The sequence below is a fragment of the Nylanderia fulva genome, unplaced genomic scaffold, assembly GCF_048542155.1.
Source record: "Nylanderia fulva isolate GAGA-0341 unplaced genomic scaffold, ASM4854215v1 Scaffold37, whole genome shotgun sequence".
Taxonomy (NCBI): domain Eukaryota; kingdom Metazoa; phylum Arthropoda; class Insecta; order Hymenoptera; family Formicidae; genus Nylanderia; species Nylanderia fulva.
In genome coordinates, this window is record NW_028190444.1 from 1,636,401 (window position 1) to 1,656,054 (window position 19,654).

The 19,654-nt window shown below is 31.0% G+C and overlaps 2 protein-coding genes across 2 annotated transcripts; one reads left to right on the forward strand and one right to left on the reverse strand.

The window, feature by feature from the left end:
- Nucleotides 1-13: 13 nt before the first annotated feature.
- Rpb10 (DNA-directed RNA polymerases I, II, and III subunit Rpb10) lies at nt 14-5,388 on the forward strand. Its single transcript, XM_029321531.2, has 3 exons — nt 14-750; nt 1,083-1,198; nt 3,235-5,388. The coding sequence occupies exons 1-2, from the start codon at nt 656-658 to the stop codon at nt 1,189-1,191; spliced, it is 204 nt and encodes a 67-aa protein (XP_029177364.2). The 5' UTR covers nt 14-655; the 3' UTR covers nt 1,192-1,198; nt 3,235-5,388.
- On the reverse strand, nt 1,511-14,458 carry path (solute carrier family 36 member pathetic). The gene is made up of 9 exons (XM_029321521.2): nt 14,243-14,458; nt 5,725-5,776; nt 5,481-5,569; nt 5,107-5,205; nt 4,184-4,334; nt 3,866-3,987; nt 3,222-3,770; nt 2,968-3,134; nt 1,511-2,886 (listed from the first exon to the last, which is right to left on the reverse strand). The coding sequence occupies exons 2-9, from the start codon at nt 5,725-5,727 to the stop codon at nt 2,645-2,647; spliced, it is 1,422 nt and encodes a 473-aa protein (XP_029177354.2). The 5' UTR covers nt 5,728-5,776; nt 14,243-14,458; the 3' UTR covers nt 1,511-2,644.
- Nucleotides 14,459-19,654: the final 5,196 nt, after the last annotated feature.

Sequence of the window (19,654 nt, forward strand, 5' to 3'; positions counted from 1 at the left end):
ACCGTTATCCAGATCGCGTCTCCCTCTCTCCTACGCCGCGCGAAAGCGCGCGCTCCCGCCAGCCATCGCGCTCCCTTATTCGATCGCAGCTGTCCTGTCTCCGGCAGCTTGTCTTCGCTTCTCTGTATAATGGAAGAATGGCGGAGCTCGCGATTTCTTTTTTTCAGGAAATATGCTCGATTGAAACGGAAATGCAATTTTTATTTGTGGAAAAATATGTGGCTTCTTATACGTCATCGCGCACATGGTTTTTAGATCGAATACGCAGTTGTCATATTTGTATGTGTCTTTTTGAAGGACATTTCAAAGTCAAACGGATGAGTTTTCTTTTTTTGACAGCTGAGAATGGATAATAACATTCCTGAACGCGTAGCTATAAACGTGTCAGATTAGATTTTCGTTTCTAGATTCAAATGTCAATACGAATGACAGATGAGATATGAAAAATTATTTGATTTTTAAAAAATGCAAAATTTTCTTGTTTAATTACTCCGAAGTTGCTCGCGAATCAGTGGCGCCTCTGGCGGCGAAATTAGGAGCTAATCGTGTTCTCGTAGTTTCTCGCACATGTTTTCACGCCATACGACATTTGGATGCGCGTTGCTAGGCATCTGTGGAACCTGGTAAAGAGGAAAAAAATTAAGAATCAGAAGCAATGATCATCCCCGTGCGATGCTTCACCTGCGGAAAGGTGATAGGCAACAAGTGGGAGGCTTATCTTGGACTTCTTCAGGCGGAATACACGGAAGGGTAAAGTTTTTTCACCTCGAAATCATCTCTAACCTCGAATGTGAATTGTTAATTTTCTCACTATGCAGCACGTTGTTCTCGACAATCGTCCGCTTTATTTTTAAATTAATTCAATTTTTAAATAAAATTGAAGAATTTTTAATAAAATATTTTTATTAAATAAATTTTAAATTAATTTAAATTAAATTTATTTTTAAAAAGTTTATTTAAAAATTTTAATATAAATACATTTTTATTTAAGAATTTAATAATTTTAATAATTTTAAGTGTATATTAAATCTTATAAGATGAAAGAATTAGATAAATTAATAGAGATGACATGTGTGTTATAGAGATGCCTTGGATGCGCTTGGTCTCAAGAGATATTGCTGCCGCAGGATGCTGCTTGGGCACGTAGATCTGATTGAGAAGTTACTTAATTATGCACCTTTAGAGAAGTAACCATTAGGTATTTAACATTGATACATTTTTATATTTAATGCTTGTAATACCAAAATATAGTATTTTTATGTATCATGTAAGTTATTAAAATGACTAATTTATGATCTTGCTCTTAAGATCTTATTATAAGATGTAAAACAACAACGTTTACTAATAAACTACTTGTATAATGTTATGTTAAAAAAAACTAAAAAGAACTAAAGTTTTATTTACACTTAAATTGATTTTTGTTTTTAATCTTATGCGATTTATGACAAAATGCAATTACAATATAATTACATGTAAGACAAAGAATAGAAAATAAGTTGAAGGGCAGAGCTCTCTTTACAAAATGTAAAACTATTTTTATTTTATAACTTCAACCAACGCCATGTGTTACAAATTTCTGTTCTTATAAATGGTAAAAATTTTATTTATACAAACATTTGTCTATGCTCAGAAAAGTCGGAGCATCATATATTCTGTGTGTGTATAATTAGTTCTCAAAAGCATATTTCAATGTTTATTTTAAATGCAATGTTGGAAGACCGCCTGACTATGATTGAGCAATGTTTCTTTTATACTGCAGGTGGCACGCATTCATTTCACACATCAGAATCTTTAATTAATGTTTCTCGGAATGCGTTTTTTAAATCTTTGATTTAATCACCTTTTTTTTTGTAAAAATATATTTTCTCTAATATAATATTAAAAATGTATTGGCTCAGATATAGTGTTATTGTAAATTTTATAACAAATTTAATAAAAATATATTTGGCGTTTTTATTTTACTTTTTTATCAAAATAACTTTCTGTAAAAGACAAGATTATGGAAATAATCTTTCCATGCATCGATAAATTACAATTAGATCTCTCTAATTACAATTTTGTATAAATGCATAATATCAAAAGTTTTTGTTTTATATCGTGGAATTAAATAGTGAGAGGCATTATTTCGATAATATACAAATTATTTTCTAAAAAAAAGCTTTGCGTTCCTTAATTCATTCATGTTTCGCAGCGGATTTTCTCCAGCTAAGTGAATACTGCCATTATTCCTAAATCTACATTTGCTTATCATTTCTGTCTTACATAACATACAGTCGTACATTATTATTTTAGTCGAGTAAAAATTTTCTAGATATATTTTGCCGGAGAATGTCAAGATTCTAATAATAAGAGACAATCTGATTAATTATAATTACAGCTTAAATCCATCATTTCTGCTTAAAACTTCAATGACATCCGTCCGCGAGCGTGATTTGATTTATACATATATTTATACATATATGTATGTATGTATATATATATATATATATATATATATATATATATATATATATATATATATAGATTTATTCTAAATTATCTTTAGTCGTGTGGAGGGAGCAGATCTAAAAGATATGGTAGAAAAATTCGTCGTATACCCGCTAAAATCATTTGCACTAAATAAAAATGGAAAGTATTCTTTCCATCAAGCATACAATTTTACAATGTCCGTTATGGCGCTGCGCGATCCAAATATCAGTGCCATCACACCTATCACGCATATAATTACATTCTTTAAGGCCACCCAATTTCCCGGTCCGAAGCCGACATCCCAGTAAGTCACCGTCTCGATGAACACCGGAATGAGGAGGCCCAAAATGGAGAAGCAGAAGGCACCGATCAGTCCAATGAACGGTTCGATAGTCGGCACTGCTATCGCGAGAAGAACTGCAAAACGATTATCCCATATTACATCGATTCATAATATCTTATAGACATATTTCGAAAAACAAGATAGGTCTCCAATACCTGAGCCGCACACTAGCACCGTCCTCATGATGTAATTAGCTAACAGCGGTTTCTTCTCGAAGCGATGTTTTATAAAGGTCCACCCAATGTCGAGGCACACGTAGAACTGTAGGCCGAAAGTGCAAAAAACAGCCAGAGCAATCAGGATCTTCACCACTTGAGCCGCTCTGTAAAGAACATTGACCACAAAAAATGATATATAAAATTAGCTGATGTTTGCATGCTCAATTCTCAATCATAACTTGACGTCTTACATTTCTTCCGTAGGTAGATTAAGGGTGATGCTACCCATCGTCTCGTCCCCATACTTGACGTATCCAAGGAATCCAAGGAAAATGTACACAAGCGTGACCCCGGACATCCCCTTATTGAGAACTCCGCAGATTCCCACAAAGTGCTGCGGCGTCTTCATACTGTTCTCCAGAGGCATGACTACGCCGATCGCCTCCATAGCGAAGATGGTGATGCTGAAGAATTGCGGGAAGCTCTCGATCGTCCCTACCAACGGTACGGAAGACAACGGCGGCATATCCCAGACAAGATAGTAGAACGTTATACCCAGTCCGGTGCCCATGAAGATGTTTGCCACCATAGAAACCGGCGCCAGGTATTTCAAATCGGGCACCCAACTGAGCAGAATCATCGGTATCAACAAATAGGCCGTGATCAACCGGATGCTGTATTCGCCGGCGTCGTTGTCTTGATAGTGCTCGATGATCTGTTTGAAATTGGCGGCCACGATCACTGCGTACACGCTGCAGGTGCCGAAGTACGTGATAAACAGACTGATTTGAATGAGATGTCTGTAAAGAAGGCGGAAAGCGAGTTCAGCTTTAGTAGAAGGTTGTTTTAGCAAAATTAACCGTTTAAAAGTCTTTTCATTTGAAAGACTTAATACCTGGAAGGTTTCGCGAACTTCCTCGCCCACTGAGGTCCCAACTCGAAAGCCGTCTCGGCCACCTCGGCGAATCCCATTTCCGTCTTTCGGGTTTTGTAGTAAAGCACGTGCGCGCATTTGACCTGGAAACGAAATTATCAATATTTATATATATATATATATATATATATATATGTATATATATATGTATATTATTTATATATTAAATTATTATCTCTTACACAACGGCGCTATTGTTATATTCGAGAAAGCATATCTCCGGCGATAGCACATAAGTATATAAACACGCATCTTTATCTGTCTGTCAGAAATACTCACCAGAATATACGCGCAGTGCGTGCAAACGAAGGCTACGAGTATCGTAGCAAAGATACCCAGGAGCAATCCGGCACTTTTGAATGCTATAGGCATAGCCAGGATCCCGCTGCCGAGGGAGGCCTTCAATAAGTGCGTCAATGTATCGCAGTCCCTGAAAGTATCATCATCTATCGGTTACACACATGTCAATTGCATAATTCCTCATCTCGATGATCAATGTCGAAAAAAACATTATAGCTCTCTAAGATGGAATTACACGTACTTCCTCGCATCACGCACGTTTCAATTGCAAATCTCTTTATTGGAGTATTAATAATCGTATTATCGAACTATTAAAGAGGCGAAATATTTAACGTGTATCGCAATATGTGCTTTATTCATGACGGCAATAATGCAAATAAGTCATCTAAGACAATTGTAATGCGGATGAATATATGAATAAATAATAAATGCGCGTAAACGTATAAGTCATAGGTTGGATTGAAATAATCAACCAAAGTTGAATGGAATTTTATGCTTATAACATATTTCTTAATTATGTTTCGATCTAATTTTATAACGTAGGATTAGATACAAACGAGATTTATATTTTTATTGCTAGGAATTATTATGTGACATTTTATTAGTCTTCGAAAATATATTACTTTGGAATATGCAAAGACGGAATTTATTCTATACACATTTGAATACAAAATATTTAAAACCGTAACGAGAAAAACAATCTATGATGCGCAAAGGAATAGAATTTTATGTCAATTTTTTACATCCAATTAATCCAAAAATAAATTACGTCTGAGCAAAAAGAATGAGATTTCTCTATTCTTACTACTTATACGATATTTTTTAATTCTTCGAATATATATAATTTTGAATATACGAAGACGAGGCAATTTATGTTAAGCGATCAAAAAAATGTTTCTTACGTCGTCGGATTGTCAACTTTGCGTTCTCCAAAGGGGTCAAAACTCTTCTCATCAGGTATTGCGGCTTCGACGTCTTTTGGAGCAACTTGTACTTTATATCTGAAACACAAAAATGCAATTAATGAAACAGATATCCAGGTACCCAAAGAAACTTTAAATGGGTCTTTGTATTCGAAAAATAAAATTTAATGAGAAAAAATTGTTTGATGCCCACCATTAAAAAAAATTGGTACTCGTACATTGAATGAATGGAAAAATTTAAATAAATTTATTAAAAAATAATTTATTTAAAAAATTATTTATGAAAAAATTTTAATAATTTTATGAAAGAATTAATCGTATAAAATGTATTTTTCTTCCGAAGCGAATCTTACTTGGCAGATAGGACTCCATCCTTGAGATTGGATCCATCCTGAGGCAGGAAGGTATCCAACTCCGTCGGCGCTTTGTCGTTTTCCAAAGTCTAAAAAAAAACGAACGCAAATAAGGAAACGTAATCGCGAATCTCGCAACAAATGCGCTTATTCGACGATAGCGCAAGATCATTTATGACACGGATATAGATGTGAATAAATAATTAAGTGCGCGCAAACAAGTGTCGTAAATGTTGAAACTCACCATCGTGGCTTACACACTGTTGTTGATATATGTTATCTCGTGCTTCTGTTACCTGAAAAACATATGTGCAAGTGAGTTGAATGAGATTCTTCGCTTATCATATTGTGGTATTATTATCTTACTTAACAAAAAAAAATACAATAGAGCAGCATTCATGAGAAAGCAACGAGGAGAATCAAACTCGACAAAGGAATCCTTATACATATTTTATCACTTTTTTCGCTTATAATTTATGTTCCGATGATTGAGCGGTCTCTCGATAATATGATAAGCCCGAATTCCCCTCGATATTTTTGTCGGACAAGAGAGACGACTTTAATTAAATTCGTATTTTCTGGATGACTTTCTCGTATTAAAATTAGCTATATCAAAATGAGATGAAAATATCTTATTGTTAGATAAGATGAACATGATTTTGTTTCAAATATATCTAGATAACAGGTAAAAATATGCGTGGTTCATCTAGATAACTTCCAGATAACATTATTTTTAATATATATATATATATATATATATATATATATATATTTATATTTATATTATTAAAACAAATGTAAATTATAGAAGAGATAAAAAATGTATTTAGAAATAAAAAATTATATACTTTTATTTCTAAGTTTTTATTGCTTAAGTATTTTTATGCGCTCTGTCTCTAAATCAAATTATCTGGATATTATTCTAAATAATTGAGTAAAAATAACACTTTTTTCATCTAACAATAAGATGCAGATATATACATATTTTTATTTTAAAAATAAAATGATGCCAAAACTTCATCTAGATGATCATCTACGTATAATTTTATTTAGATAACGGCAAATATTGCGTGTGGCAAATGTAAAACAAGCTTATCGAAGACCTACAATCGAGACATATCGTTTTTCTCATAGCTTTCGAAACGAAGATACAGTAAATCGATGTGGAAACTTATTATTACGCAAAATCGCTATGATTTATCTCAATCTCGCGCTTTTTCAGACTCAGATGCATCGATTTATTGCAATTCGCCGATGCATGCAAATAACACATATCTCCGACTTATACTTATCATTCCATAGAAACTTTTACTATTATTTTCTTAGATTATGTGAGATATTCTAAAAAAAGCAAAGAAAGATGTTATTACGAACATTAGTGTCCTCGTTAACGTAACATCCTTATTTAAATGATGGCCTTATTTACAATTTTGACCGCGATGTAAAAATACATTATATATGTCTTTATTTATGCGGTTCGATCGCGTTGACAAAAAAATATAAAAAAGAATAATAATATATGTATCTTGCTCTGCGTCATATTTTCCGCTCTTGGCGCTGCTTCTTTGACACTTATTACGACACAAAATCAGATCAATTCAATCCTACGAGATTGCATTATGTGCAGCTTCGCAACAAAAGAACCTTAACGTTCTTGCCACTTCCGGGTTCACGAACTCGATCTTACACTCGAACAAAGTAAACGAACTATCGTGTTTATTTTGCGTAGGTTTAGATAAGCGCATTATTATCATATTTAATTATATTCAGAACAATAATAAAAGCCCTAGGGGAAAAAATATGTGTGAAAAAATGTTGCTCTGAAAATCCTGTCGCATCCTATTTTATTTTAAAACATAAAATAATTTTTAAAATAATTTAATAAAATAATTATTTAATAAAATAAATTAATTATTTAATAAAATAATTATATATATTTAATAAAATAAATTAATTATTTAATAAAATTTAGTAAAATAATTATATATTTTAATAAAATAATTTTAAAAATAATAATTAAAAAAATAAATAAGAGACGCGATGAAGGAGTCATAGAATTTTTTCAGCTTTTTCATATACTTTTTTCTACACTTGTACCATTTTTCGAGTAACAGTATATATAGTATCCTGTAACGAGTCAAATTACGTGAGTTTTGCCTATCATAAATTTAAGGTCAATATCAGGGAAAAAGAACCTTTCTCAAGTTTTTTTCGTCTAAAATTTCCAAGGGTCGCTATAAGAAGTCTAAAGTCACAAAACACTCGGTTGAAATTTTTATAGTGTATCGGAAATCGCTGAAAATATTATTAAAAGAAAAAAATTAGAATTATAAATATATTTTATTATATTAAAAACATTTTTTTTCGTAAATCGTACATGTTTCTCGTTGGATTCGAGAACCTAAGAGAGTTTTACACCAAGGAGATAAAAAACATCTATTCACAGCTTAGCAAGATGATAAAATTTTGCTCACATACCAAAGTTTACATAAGCGTAAAAATGCTAAACAATATTTATAGTAAATGCATATTTCAACATATATGTTCAAGTTTTTCGAGCTGATATTTTTCAAATTTACATCTTACAAAATATTCGCTGAATCATTTATCATAATGTGTTGATTGTAATTTGCAATAGCAATAATTTTTAATTGTCAGATGAAGAGCAAATTAAGAATTAAAAGAGCGAAAAAATTGATCATTGCCGTTATCTTGCCAAATGTTAGATTTGAAAAATTCTGACAAGTCAATAAAGAACAAATACGTTGAAATATTATTCACGGATATCGGAAAACGTGAAAATTGACAAGTCAATCTTTGCTTTGATACTATTTCGAGATCGACCATACGCATCCATCATTTTCGCTATTACAGAATATTTTATTACAATTGATATTTTCACTGTTTATTATATTAAGATTTACTGGAGTAACTACTTAACTAAATAAATTCTGTTTAGATAAAATTCTATTTAAGTGGCGAACTATTACAACTATTAGCAGATAAATAATTTTATTTTTTCCATAGTTGATAAAAATTATCTTTTGAAAAAAATTATTAAAATCTGAAGAGACTAATCAGCTTTATAAGCATACAGTACAAAATATTATGAATGTTTTCAAAAAATATTTTAAATATTTCTATAAAATATTGCATAAAAACATTTTAAAATGGTTTTAGGAATATTTTAAAATTATTAAAAAAATTTTTGTGATAACATTTTTTAGAATATTTAAAAAAACTTTTAAAAATATTTATAAAAAAATGTTCTTTATCGCTCATTGTCAGATATTTTCTTAAATATTTGATACATATTTTTGAAATATTAGTTTAAATCTATATTCAAAAATATTTCTGCAAATATTTTTTAAACATGAAAAAGCAGACATAAAAACATTTTTAAAATATTTTTGAGAATTATTTTATCTTTTAAGAAATATTTTTAAAAAATTCTACAAATATTTTGTGCTGTATGGGAATACAGTGTCGATTATTTAATAAAATAAATAAAAATTAATAAAATAAAATAAAAATAAAATAAAAATAAATAAAAATTAATAAAAATTACGTCAATATTGTGTATTTACATTGACATAAAATAGCATTTAAAAACTAGCGACAGATAATCGAATGTGCGAAATAATTGTTGATCGATGTGTGCGAAGAAATCGATAGAATTCTTGGCCTTTCAACGTAGGCAGAATAGAAAGCTTCAAGTTGTAGGACAAGGTTTACGATCTAACTGACACATGTTGTCGATTAGATATCGGTCATTGCCTGTTTGTATATCTATACTGATGTGATAATGTGTATATCGATCAAGAATTCGTCGTTTTACGGGTGGTCTGACATAGGAGAGAGCTCGAGAAAGAAATTTACGAGTACAATCAGATGAATCGTCGAGTAAAATAAGTGACTAAGTGGCTTAAGTAATAAATTTGCTCAATTAGCGTGGCTCAGTAATTGATTCTTATAATTGCCGCGAACTAAATAATAACTACTATATTTGCTAATCAATTTGTCCCGATTAATTTTCATAGCTAATTCTATAATCAAATTTAACTTCCTATTACGATAAATCTTGAATCTATCGGATCAAAACTGATCTGATCTCTTTCGCAGAAAATATTAAAAAATTGCAATTAAGATATTGTGAATTTAACTATTGTATGTATACTAATCAATTTATTTCGATTAATTTTCACAGCTATAATTTTATGACAAAATTATTTATTATTAAATTTTAACTTAATTATTAATTGTGATTAATCCTGAATCTATATGATCAAAACTGATCTAATCTCTTTCGTAGAAAGTGTCAAAAAATTACAATTAATATTATATTAATTTCGAAGGCAAACATAGTCCAACTAATTAATTTGTTCTGATTAATCTTCATAGTTATCTTGATTAGGAAATAATAACCAAAATATGCATTTTATGCATTTTAACTGAACGTACAGATTGATTATCACTTACATATTTATTAGTTAGTTTGTCTTATCTAATTTTGACTAGTTATTAGTCAGAAAATATAAATAAACGCAGAATATTATAGATTTTGGCTAAGCATAAATTATTTATTATTTAGTTTAAAAAATATTAAGATAAAATCTTATTTAGATATTGTTAAGTACTAATCAGTGCATAGATAATTTTATTTGTTAATAGTCAACGCGTTAAAAAAATCATTTTCTGGAATAGCCAAAAATAAAGAAAAATAAATGTTTAATAGTTGATGTGTTTAAAAAATAAAATTTTAATAGCTTGTCTTAAAAAAACATTTTCTGAACAAAAAATAATCGGAAAATTTTTTTAACATAGCGTCAGCTGTTAATTATTTTTTATTTTTTCAAATAACCAACATTGTAAAAATTAATTGATCAATCAATCCATCCATTTGGCCTAATTGGTTTCTAATCATTTTTTTCAGAAAATACTTTTTTAACACAGTACCAGCTATCGAAAAATTAAATTATCTGATTATAAAATAGTCAGCCACCTAAATTTTATCTAAACAGAAAATTTTTTACTCAATCGTTAAACAGTTATTATCTAGGAAATTCAACATAATAAAAATTGGGCAGTTTTTGACTTATGTAATCAGTTTTCCTCATTTTTTACACAGACATAATCTGTCCTTGTCAAGTCTTTGAGAAGGAAATTAATTTTGAGTAGTTTCTAGTCATTTTTTTCAGGAAATGTTTTTTTAACACAGTGTCAATTATTGAAAAATAAAATTATCTAGGTACTGATTATAATAGTCAGCCATGTAAATTTTATCTAAACAGAATTTTTTACTCGCATATTGTCAGTCGTTGAAATTACTATCTGGTAAATCCAATATAATTCCAATAAAAATTCGTCAGTTTTTTACTAGTAATCGGTTTTTCCTCGACACCTTTTTTATTCAGAGATGAATCTGTCCTCATTAAATTTTAGGAGAAAATATTAATTTTGATAAATAGAAAAGAAAGAACCTTTCTGAATCGCAAATTAAAATTGTCTATATATTTATTCTATATGTGTCCTGCTGTGTTTATCGCTCAAGTATAGCAGAAAAATATGTGACTCCGTTATGCAAAACCGCAAAAAATCTAAGGTCACGTTCTCACATAATGTCCGTATACTTAATATGTAATCGCCACGTCATAAGCAACATTGGATCATTTTTTATAATTAAAATATAACATACACATATATAGCATATATAAAAAATATATTTGCTATATTTTATTATACATATATATATATATATATATATATATATATATATACAATATATATATATATATATATATATATATATATATATATGTGTATAATAAAATATAGCAAATATATTTTTTATATATGCTATATATGTGTATGTTATATTTTAATTATAAAAAATAATCCAATGTTGTATATGCTATATTTTGATTTACGATAATCAATATTGCGTAATGTAGAGCTATATATGCATTATTATAAACATTTAAAATAACACTAAAATAATATTAATAAAATAATCCTTTTTAGAAATGAAAAACACACATGGAATGAGAGATAAGACAAACACTTTGTACTTTGAATGACTGAAAATAATCAAGATAAGAGAGACTATTCAAACATATTTTGTAATAATTGTTGCATAAACGTGATAATATTTTTCGTGGAACGCGCATTAAACACAATCTGTACGTTACGATAACTGAAAATGAGACGGATAATGTATATACTTAAATAAAGAAGTCAATTCACATAATTCAGCAGAGTAAATATTAATTTGCAAATAATATCGTTCAGTGAACGTAAGTTGACGTGGCAACAATCTATCTATCTTATCGCACAAGTTCCCGTTTCGTTTAGAACTTCATGCTCGACTAGTCTATATGTCTTTCGATTCTACTATATGCTGCATTAAAGACGATAAGCCCAGATTAGGCGGATTTAGGCTAAAAGGGGAAAACGAATTGAACTAAGAATGCGGAATTTGGCTGTCGACCAACAAAACGCGATGATTCAGTATCGAATGTCTGTACATGTATATAGTCGATTATTGCCCGAACACGAGAAGGTACACTGTAAAAAAATATGTAATATGTAATATATTACATATTACATATATTACACATTACATATTACACATATTACATATTACACATATTACACATTACATATTACACATATTACATATATTACATATTACACAAAAATATGTAAAATTACATAAATAATAAATGTAAAATTACACGATAAATAATAGAAATGGTTCTATTATTTATCATGTAATTTTACATTTATTATTTATGTAATTTTACATACTTTTAACGTAATTTTACATATTTTTTTACAGTGTATACTTGTACAAGTAACGTATAGCAGGATGCAGCTATGTATAAAGAAAGATCAAATTCGGGGTACTTGAAATTGACCAGTCATCCTTTGCGTTGCAATAAAATTAAAATAAAGGACGCCTTTAAACTTGAATTTTATCTTAAGATATGCCAGAATGACAAGATACGACGAGGAAAACTATGAGAAGCACATGTAAGAAGATTTAGACGAGATGATATATCTAAGAATATACTAAAGATACCTGGGGGACTAAATATATCCTCGAACGCCGATTTCATGACATTTCCGAGATACTTAGATACAAAAAGGACACGTGAAAATTCAACAGGAAATGCAGAAGCGTCTAAGCTTTTTCCCTCTCTGATGCAAAAAAAAATGATATCGGTCCTAAATTTGCAAAATGTCAAGTTAGTACATTTTTTCCCTTTTTTAAACACTTTTCGAATCGATAGAGGACCGGAATAATGTGTCGCCGATATAGTATTTCACATATCGAAGAATGTGTTAACTCATGACTGACGATTGCAAGATATCCGAATAACAAAGGGAATTTTAAACAATATGATACAATTTACATTTCAATTAAGAGTATAGAGATGAAATACGATTCTTATTCGTGAAAATGAGAGACTTAAATGTGCAACTTGCTGAAAAACGTATTAAAACATATACAAATAATTTGTGCCTCCGGTGCATAAATGAAAATCATCTGTGCCAGCAAGGAAAGTTTCGATTTTTTAATTAAATTTTCAATCATGGAAAAGCATTTATTATTTTATTCGAGCAAAAGCAAAGGGTGCGCAAAAATGATGAACGACGTTTAGAGTTTATTAATTGTTCTCCTTTAAGTTTATTAATTGTTCCCTTTAAGTTTATTAATTGTTCCAAAAAGAATACACGTGTATGCGTAATGTTCTTTTTTGAATAATTAATGAATTTAATATCGACAAGATTTAGTTGTTTGCTAGCTCAGGTAGCAAGCATATGTCATTTTGACGTCATTGTAGACATCTGTTTGACGTCTAATGACGTTTAATGACGTCAGTTTGCTATCTGGGGAGCTAACAAGCAACTAAATCTTGTCGGGTCCTATTGCTCCTATTTTTATTGCTTTTATCGGAGCCTTTGATTGTATTATAATTTATCCAGCTGTTTTTCTAATAAAGTGTAGGACCAAAAGTGCGGACTCTATCGGTGCTCATCCGAAATATCGGCAAGCAGTTACATCATGCAAATATATTCGCGCGCGATAAGAAGACCGTCTTGCTTGGCCATACAAGTCTCGCTTAAGCGACTCCACGTGGTCTCCCTCTCTTTCTTGAATGAACAATTAATATAATATTAATAATTCCGAAATCGTACCATTCCGTGCAGTTGATTATTTTTAGACCTGATCTAGAAGACGTTCGAGAGAAAATTGACTGATGATTTTCGATGAATAATCTTATTTCAATCAATCAAGATATCTAACATATTATATAACACTGATAATATTAATGATAATAGTAATTTTCCGTAACACGTTGCAAGAAAATAATAATAACGAGGAAAATCATTTATATGATGACGCTATGTAATATAATGCAACATCGTGAACAGTTGAGAATAAGCTCGTATATAAAGAATAAGGAATTTTCTTATCGGAGAAGAAAACTGTGTTTAGGAATGCCAAAATTTCCGTACGCGATTTTTTTTTTTTTTTTTTGCTCCGATTACATTTATCGCTCCTTCTCCGAAAACCGTGAAGAAATTACTTCTCATCCTCGTCGCGCTTTCGAGATGCGCGACGCGGTACGAAAATATCCGCGACTCGCGGGAAAATCCGCGAAGAGAGAGACGCGGAATTTCTCGCGGATCCGTTAGTCAGTTACTTGGTTCGCCAGACAGGTAGCAATCGATGAAATCGATCAGCAGGTACTCACTCGAATCGCGCCGAGTATCGTTCGTCCCTGGTGCGTCCCCTTCTATACGTGCGTGTCGCTGAAGAATTCAAGAGACTGTCGACCTGGTGGATTGCCTCATTCCCGTGTTCAGGTTTGTCCCTCTGACGATCCGCCCGGAGCACGCCGTGCCTTTCCGCGACGTTCACGGGAACGTTCGAACCGTTCAAAGGACCGCCGCCGACTGCCGCCGCCGAGTTCGCCGCCGCGTCTTTACCGCCGCCGCCACTCTCCCCCTTTTCCCTCCCCCACTTCCGCTCTATCAGCTGTAATTCGAGGTTTCGCGGCAGAGGTCGTCGCTCGATTCCAACCGATTCTCGCCTCTTCCTCTTCCTTCCAATGCCAGCCGGGCGACCCAAGTTCCGGAGTAAAAATGGCAAAATTGTAGAAATTGCTCCGAAATTAATATGCAATTTATTGCATGTTTTTGCGAGACTTTTTTGAGATATCTCGAAGTCTGGCGCGTCATCGCTTTTATTCTTAGAATTTTTGTTTAATCGTCATCTCTCGTACTTTGCTCGGGAAGAATGGGAAAAAAATTCTATAGAAGCTTGTTGAGAAGTTGATAAACTCTGTAGGAGATGAACTTTCGTCGCTGTCCCTCACCTAAATCTGTATCGCGACTCGCTAAGAGCCAGAAATGGTGGAGCAGCGTGCATCTAACAATAAGTCTGGCCTACACCATCGCGTAAGACGACGACGGAGCATGATGAAATTTGGCGAGCCGATGTCACACGACTAGGCTGCCTGCGTAGCAGAGTCATCGCGTCGCCGTTTATTCACGCGTGCCATGCGTTATTCATTATTATCGCGTGCGTAAACGCCGTCGACGACGACGCACAAGCACGTGTGGAACACGCGATTCCCGCTATCGTACGAGGTGTAATCGATATTTGTTTGTATATTATGCAGGCGCCCATCGAGAAACCCGTGGGCGAAGGAGCTTTCTCTTTAAAAAATCTTTCTTTTTTTATCAGAACTTGTCTATTTTTATTTTTTTATATAGCAAATTATAATTTTTAAATTTATATATTTTATAAATTAAACTTCGGCTCGTATACAATTAAAATATGTGATATAATAAAAGGCCAACTTAACGAGCTTATATGCTAATAATTGAAAAATTTTTTATTTATTAATTTACGTCATACTATACAAAAGTTACGATAAACGTTTCGACTGTACGACAGTCTTTCTCAATATCCTAATAATATGTTAAAAAATTAATTTAGTCATTTCGACATCATAAATAAATACAACAATTATAAGATTATATGACGAACGCAGTACCAAATTCCTGATTGTTGGCATGAGTTAGAGCGTCAGATGCTGTTATATTATGTAACGACACTGTGAACAAATTAATATATCCGCTCAAATATTACAATACATTTAGATTTTTAATAAATAGTATTAACTTACTTTTTTGTCAACGAACATAACACCTTTGTTAAAAAATTATTTCTTTTTACTTAACATAATCACAATGTGTACTTTTTTAAAAAACAAATCGATATCTGTATCTTACAATGTCGGCGCGCTGTATATATACCCAATTTTTAAGATGACGTAGACAATTTTTTTAGAATATCATAATAAGAACCGTCAAGACGCTCGGTGTCCTTTTTTAGGTTGATACTGTTGTTTTCTTCTTTAATATATATCATTTCTGATATCAACCTTTTATAATAATTCTTTTCATAATCTAGGATTTTTGTGTCGTTCCAATTGAAATTGTGTGTAAATTTTACAATATGATCAGAAACCACCGAGTGCCTTACTGAATCTAATCTAATATTATTTTTATGTTCATTTACTCTTGTACCTAATTGTCTTTTCGTCTGTCCTACATATGTAGCATCACAATTATTACACGAAATCTTATATATGACCCCCGAATTATTTTGGAGCTTATCTCTGTCTTTTTGCGTTTTTATGACTCTGTTTAATTTCTTTAGACATCTGTATCCTACTGTTATATTTGATTTTTTTAATTCTGATGCTACTAGTTCCGAGATTCTTTCAATATAAGGTATCGCTATGAATTTTTTATTATTGTCATTATTTATGATTTCGTTATTTATATCTTGAGTCATTTCTTTGTTTAATCTATTGACAATAAGGAACTTCAGTCTATTATTGATTTCTGAGAAAATGAGATCAAGAGGATAACTATTGCTCAATAAAATCTCTATGATTAATGTTAAATTTTTACTATGAAAACGGGGATGTGATAATTATATTGACCGGTCTACTAAATTATATATTACACTTTTTTTGTGGCATATAGGATGATTTGAATGATATGAGAGTGTTCTACCCGAAAATGTTTTTTTCTGAAACCAATCTATGTATATTATGTTATTTATAATTTTGAGTGAGATATCTAAAAAACTTATGCTACGGTTATCCTCTCTTTCTATTGTGAATTTTAATCTATCGTGACAATCATTAAATTTTTCTACTAGATATGTGACTTGATCTTCTGGCAAGCAAAGCAAGATATCATCGACGTAGCGATAGTAAAACCTTATATTAACCTTTATAGTTTCAAGAATCCTAGTTTCTATATCTTGCATGACAATATCAGCAATAATTGGAGATAAAGGCGATCCCATAGGAGTTCCATGTATTTGTTTATAGATCGTTTCGTTGAATGTGAAGTACGTTGAAGTCAATATAAATTTAATTACATTAACAAACTCATTTTTGTCTATTGATGTGTGGTTTTCAATGTAATGCCATCTATTATTTATGCTGTCTATTGCAAGGTCCACAGGAACATTTGTGAACAACGATATCACATCCAAAGATACGATTGTTTCATTGTTATTTAATTTAAGATCAGACAAAGCGTTGCACAATTCAAAACTATTGTTAACATGACTTTTACCTTTGGGTAAACTTGTCACTAAAATGTTGTGTAAATATGCAGCTAAATGATGTAGTGCTGTATTGACCGATGATACTATTACTCTGAATGGAACATTTTCCTTGTGAATTTTGGGCAAGCCATATGCTTTAGGAAGCACTGAATCACTGGAACTTAAACAATAATAGTCTTTTTTTGTGATCCATTCATTTTTTAACCATTGTTTTAAATTTTTGTTAAGGTCTTTTTCTATTTTTATTATTGGATTGTTTTTGATTGTCATATAATTATCTTTGTCATTTAATAATTCTTCAACTTTGTCTATATAAAATTCTTTGGTCATTGCTACGGTCGTGTTTACCTTGTCTATAATTTTTAAAATATAAATTCATTCTCTCGAATTTAAATATCGCATATATCTTCGATAATTTATTATATATATATATATATATGTATAAGAATAATATTTTTCAAAATCAGCTGATTTCTGTCAAAAAGTATTCAATTGCAGAAGGTATAATAACATATTACTATTTTAATTTTTTAACATATTACATTTTGAAATTTAATTAGCAAATTAACGCTTATAATATTTTTAATAGAAATCAAGTGATAAAAGCATCAATTTGCTAATTACATTTTAAAATAACAATATATATGTTGAAAAATTAAAATAATAAGATGTTTTGAACAATATTTATGTTATATTACTTTAAACTCGAGTAATATTTTTGACAGTTATCAGCTGATTTCTGTCAAAAATATTAATAAAGCGTTAATAATTTGCTAATTAATTTTTAAAATAATAATATGTTATAAAAATTAAAATAATATATTTTAAATAATATGTTTTAATACCATAAACTCGATTAATATTTTTGACAGAAATCAGCTGATTTCTGTCAAAAATATTAATTGAATTTAAAGAATTATAACATATTATTTAAAACGCATGCATATTATTTTTTTAATATACAAAATATATTATTCTCGACATTAATGAGATTCTATTTCGGAAAATTTCTCGCGTTCAATGGAGAATATTTTTTTTTAATTGAACTTAATTGACTAAGGAAGTCGTGTGAGACCACAAGCGGCCTAAAGTTGTTCGTTACATTTTTTTGAGGTCAAGAGATAAACGTCTCTCTTAGTTAACTATTCTACTGAATTTAATAGCCGTCTGGCGTATTAATTGGTCCTCATTTAGCGGTGCGATGGCGAGGCCGCAATTTCATCCAATCGAACCCCGATCGTATAAATAATATCGACGTGTGGATTGTAGAGCCATCACGTAAAACGACGCAGATATCACCGTATTCGTGTGCGTGTGCGTAACGATGATCGCATGATGAAGACGACCAAATGCTTCATAAACCGGCGTTTTTCGCGTGAAAAATGACAACTATCTGAAATTAAATATCCGGAACATTTTACGACGATAAAGTGCGACCGCTCCCGGCTCCTCTCAACTAGAAGGCCGTGTTATAAGTGCTGTAATGTGTCACATTTTATTACGCGAGCACTCCACATTTTCAATGGAAAAAGAAAACAGTCTTATCGCTGACTAATAAAATAAAAAAACAACTCGATGTTGGAATATCTGAGAGTTTAGAAATTGCATAATATTTGAAAAGCTGTAAGAAATTTACGACGTGAGGATTTCATTCTTTTTAAGTAAAAAGCATTTGTAAATATTGATCTTAGAATGGAATTATTCTGATTCTATATTAAGTTCTGTTTGGATTCTTTCTTTCTTTGGAGTTATTATTTTTGTTTTTTGCGATGAAAAAATTTGTCTCGTTTTGTAAATATTTTCATATTCAAAAGAATAATGAGAAATGTTGTTTTTAGATAGGATATTTCATGATACTGTTGATTAAATTACTTCTCATTATCGGACATCCTGTGGTTAAATCTCTATTAAAGTACAGTATAGTCGAAGTTTTTTTTAAACACAACAATCGAAATAGGTTGAGCTCTAAGAATATAAACGCGTATAACTTTAGTATCACTTTTAATTCTACTGACATTGCATCATCGTCTTAAGATCGTATATCACTTCGTCCTACATCGAGCTTTTCTATACCTGTGCAATAATAAATTATTAAGTAGAAGTAGAACGATGTATATATACATATATTGATATATAGACAAACTACGTTGTTTCTCTTTTCTCTCGTTCATTCCTTTATCGATCACATTTTCAGTTGAAACTTGAACTTTGACAGATGATGTATGATTAGGCTAAGCTGGCTCAGCAGCAACTGCTGATAACCTCTGGATAATGAGTTTGTAAAATTCCTCGTTGTGTGTGTTACAAATATCTCCATAGACTTCCGTACTTGTCTTATCTAATTTTTCTCAAATTAATTAATTCACCTAATTTGCCGGTTAATGAAAAAATTCGCATCCGTCACGGTTAATCGACAAATTATCACGTTCAACAAAAACAGCACCTCCGAATTATTAATGCTTTATTATTTTTTGACAGAAATCAACTGATAACTGTCAAAAATAATAAT

Excerpts from the sequence above, each read along its gene's own strand:
- Rpb10 (XM_029321531.2), top strand. The coding sequence starts at position 656 with ATGATCATCCCCGTGCGATGCTTCACCTGCGGAAAGGTGATAGGCAAC. Across the intron at positions 751-1,082 it reads CAGGCGGAATACACGGAAGG|AGATGCCTTGGATGCGCTTG; the intron begins GTAAAGTTTTTT and ends TGTGTGTTATAG.
- path (XM_029321521.2), bottom strand. Across the intron at positions 4,335-5,106 it reads AAAGTTGACAATCCGACGAC|GGACTGCGATACATTGACGC; the intron begins GTAAGAAACATT and ends TGATACTTTCAG. Across the intron at positions 3,771-3,865 it reads AAGTTCGCGAAACCTTCCAG|ACATCTCATTCAAATCAGTC; the intron begins GTATTAAGTCTT and ends CCTTCTTTACAG.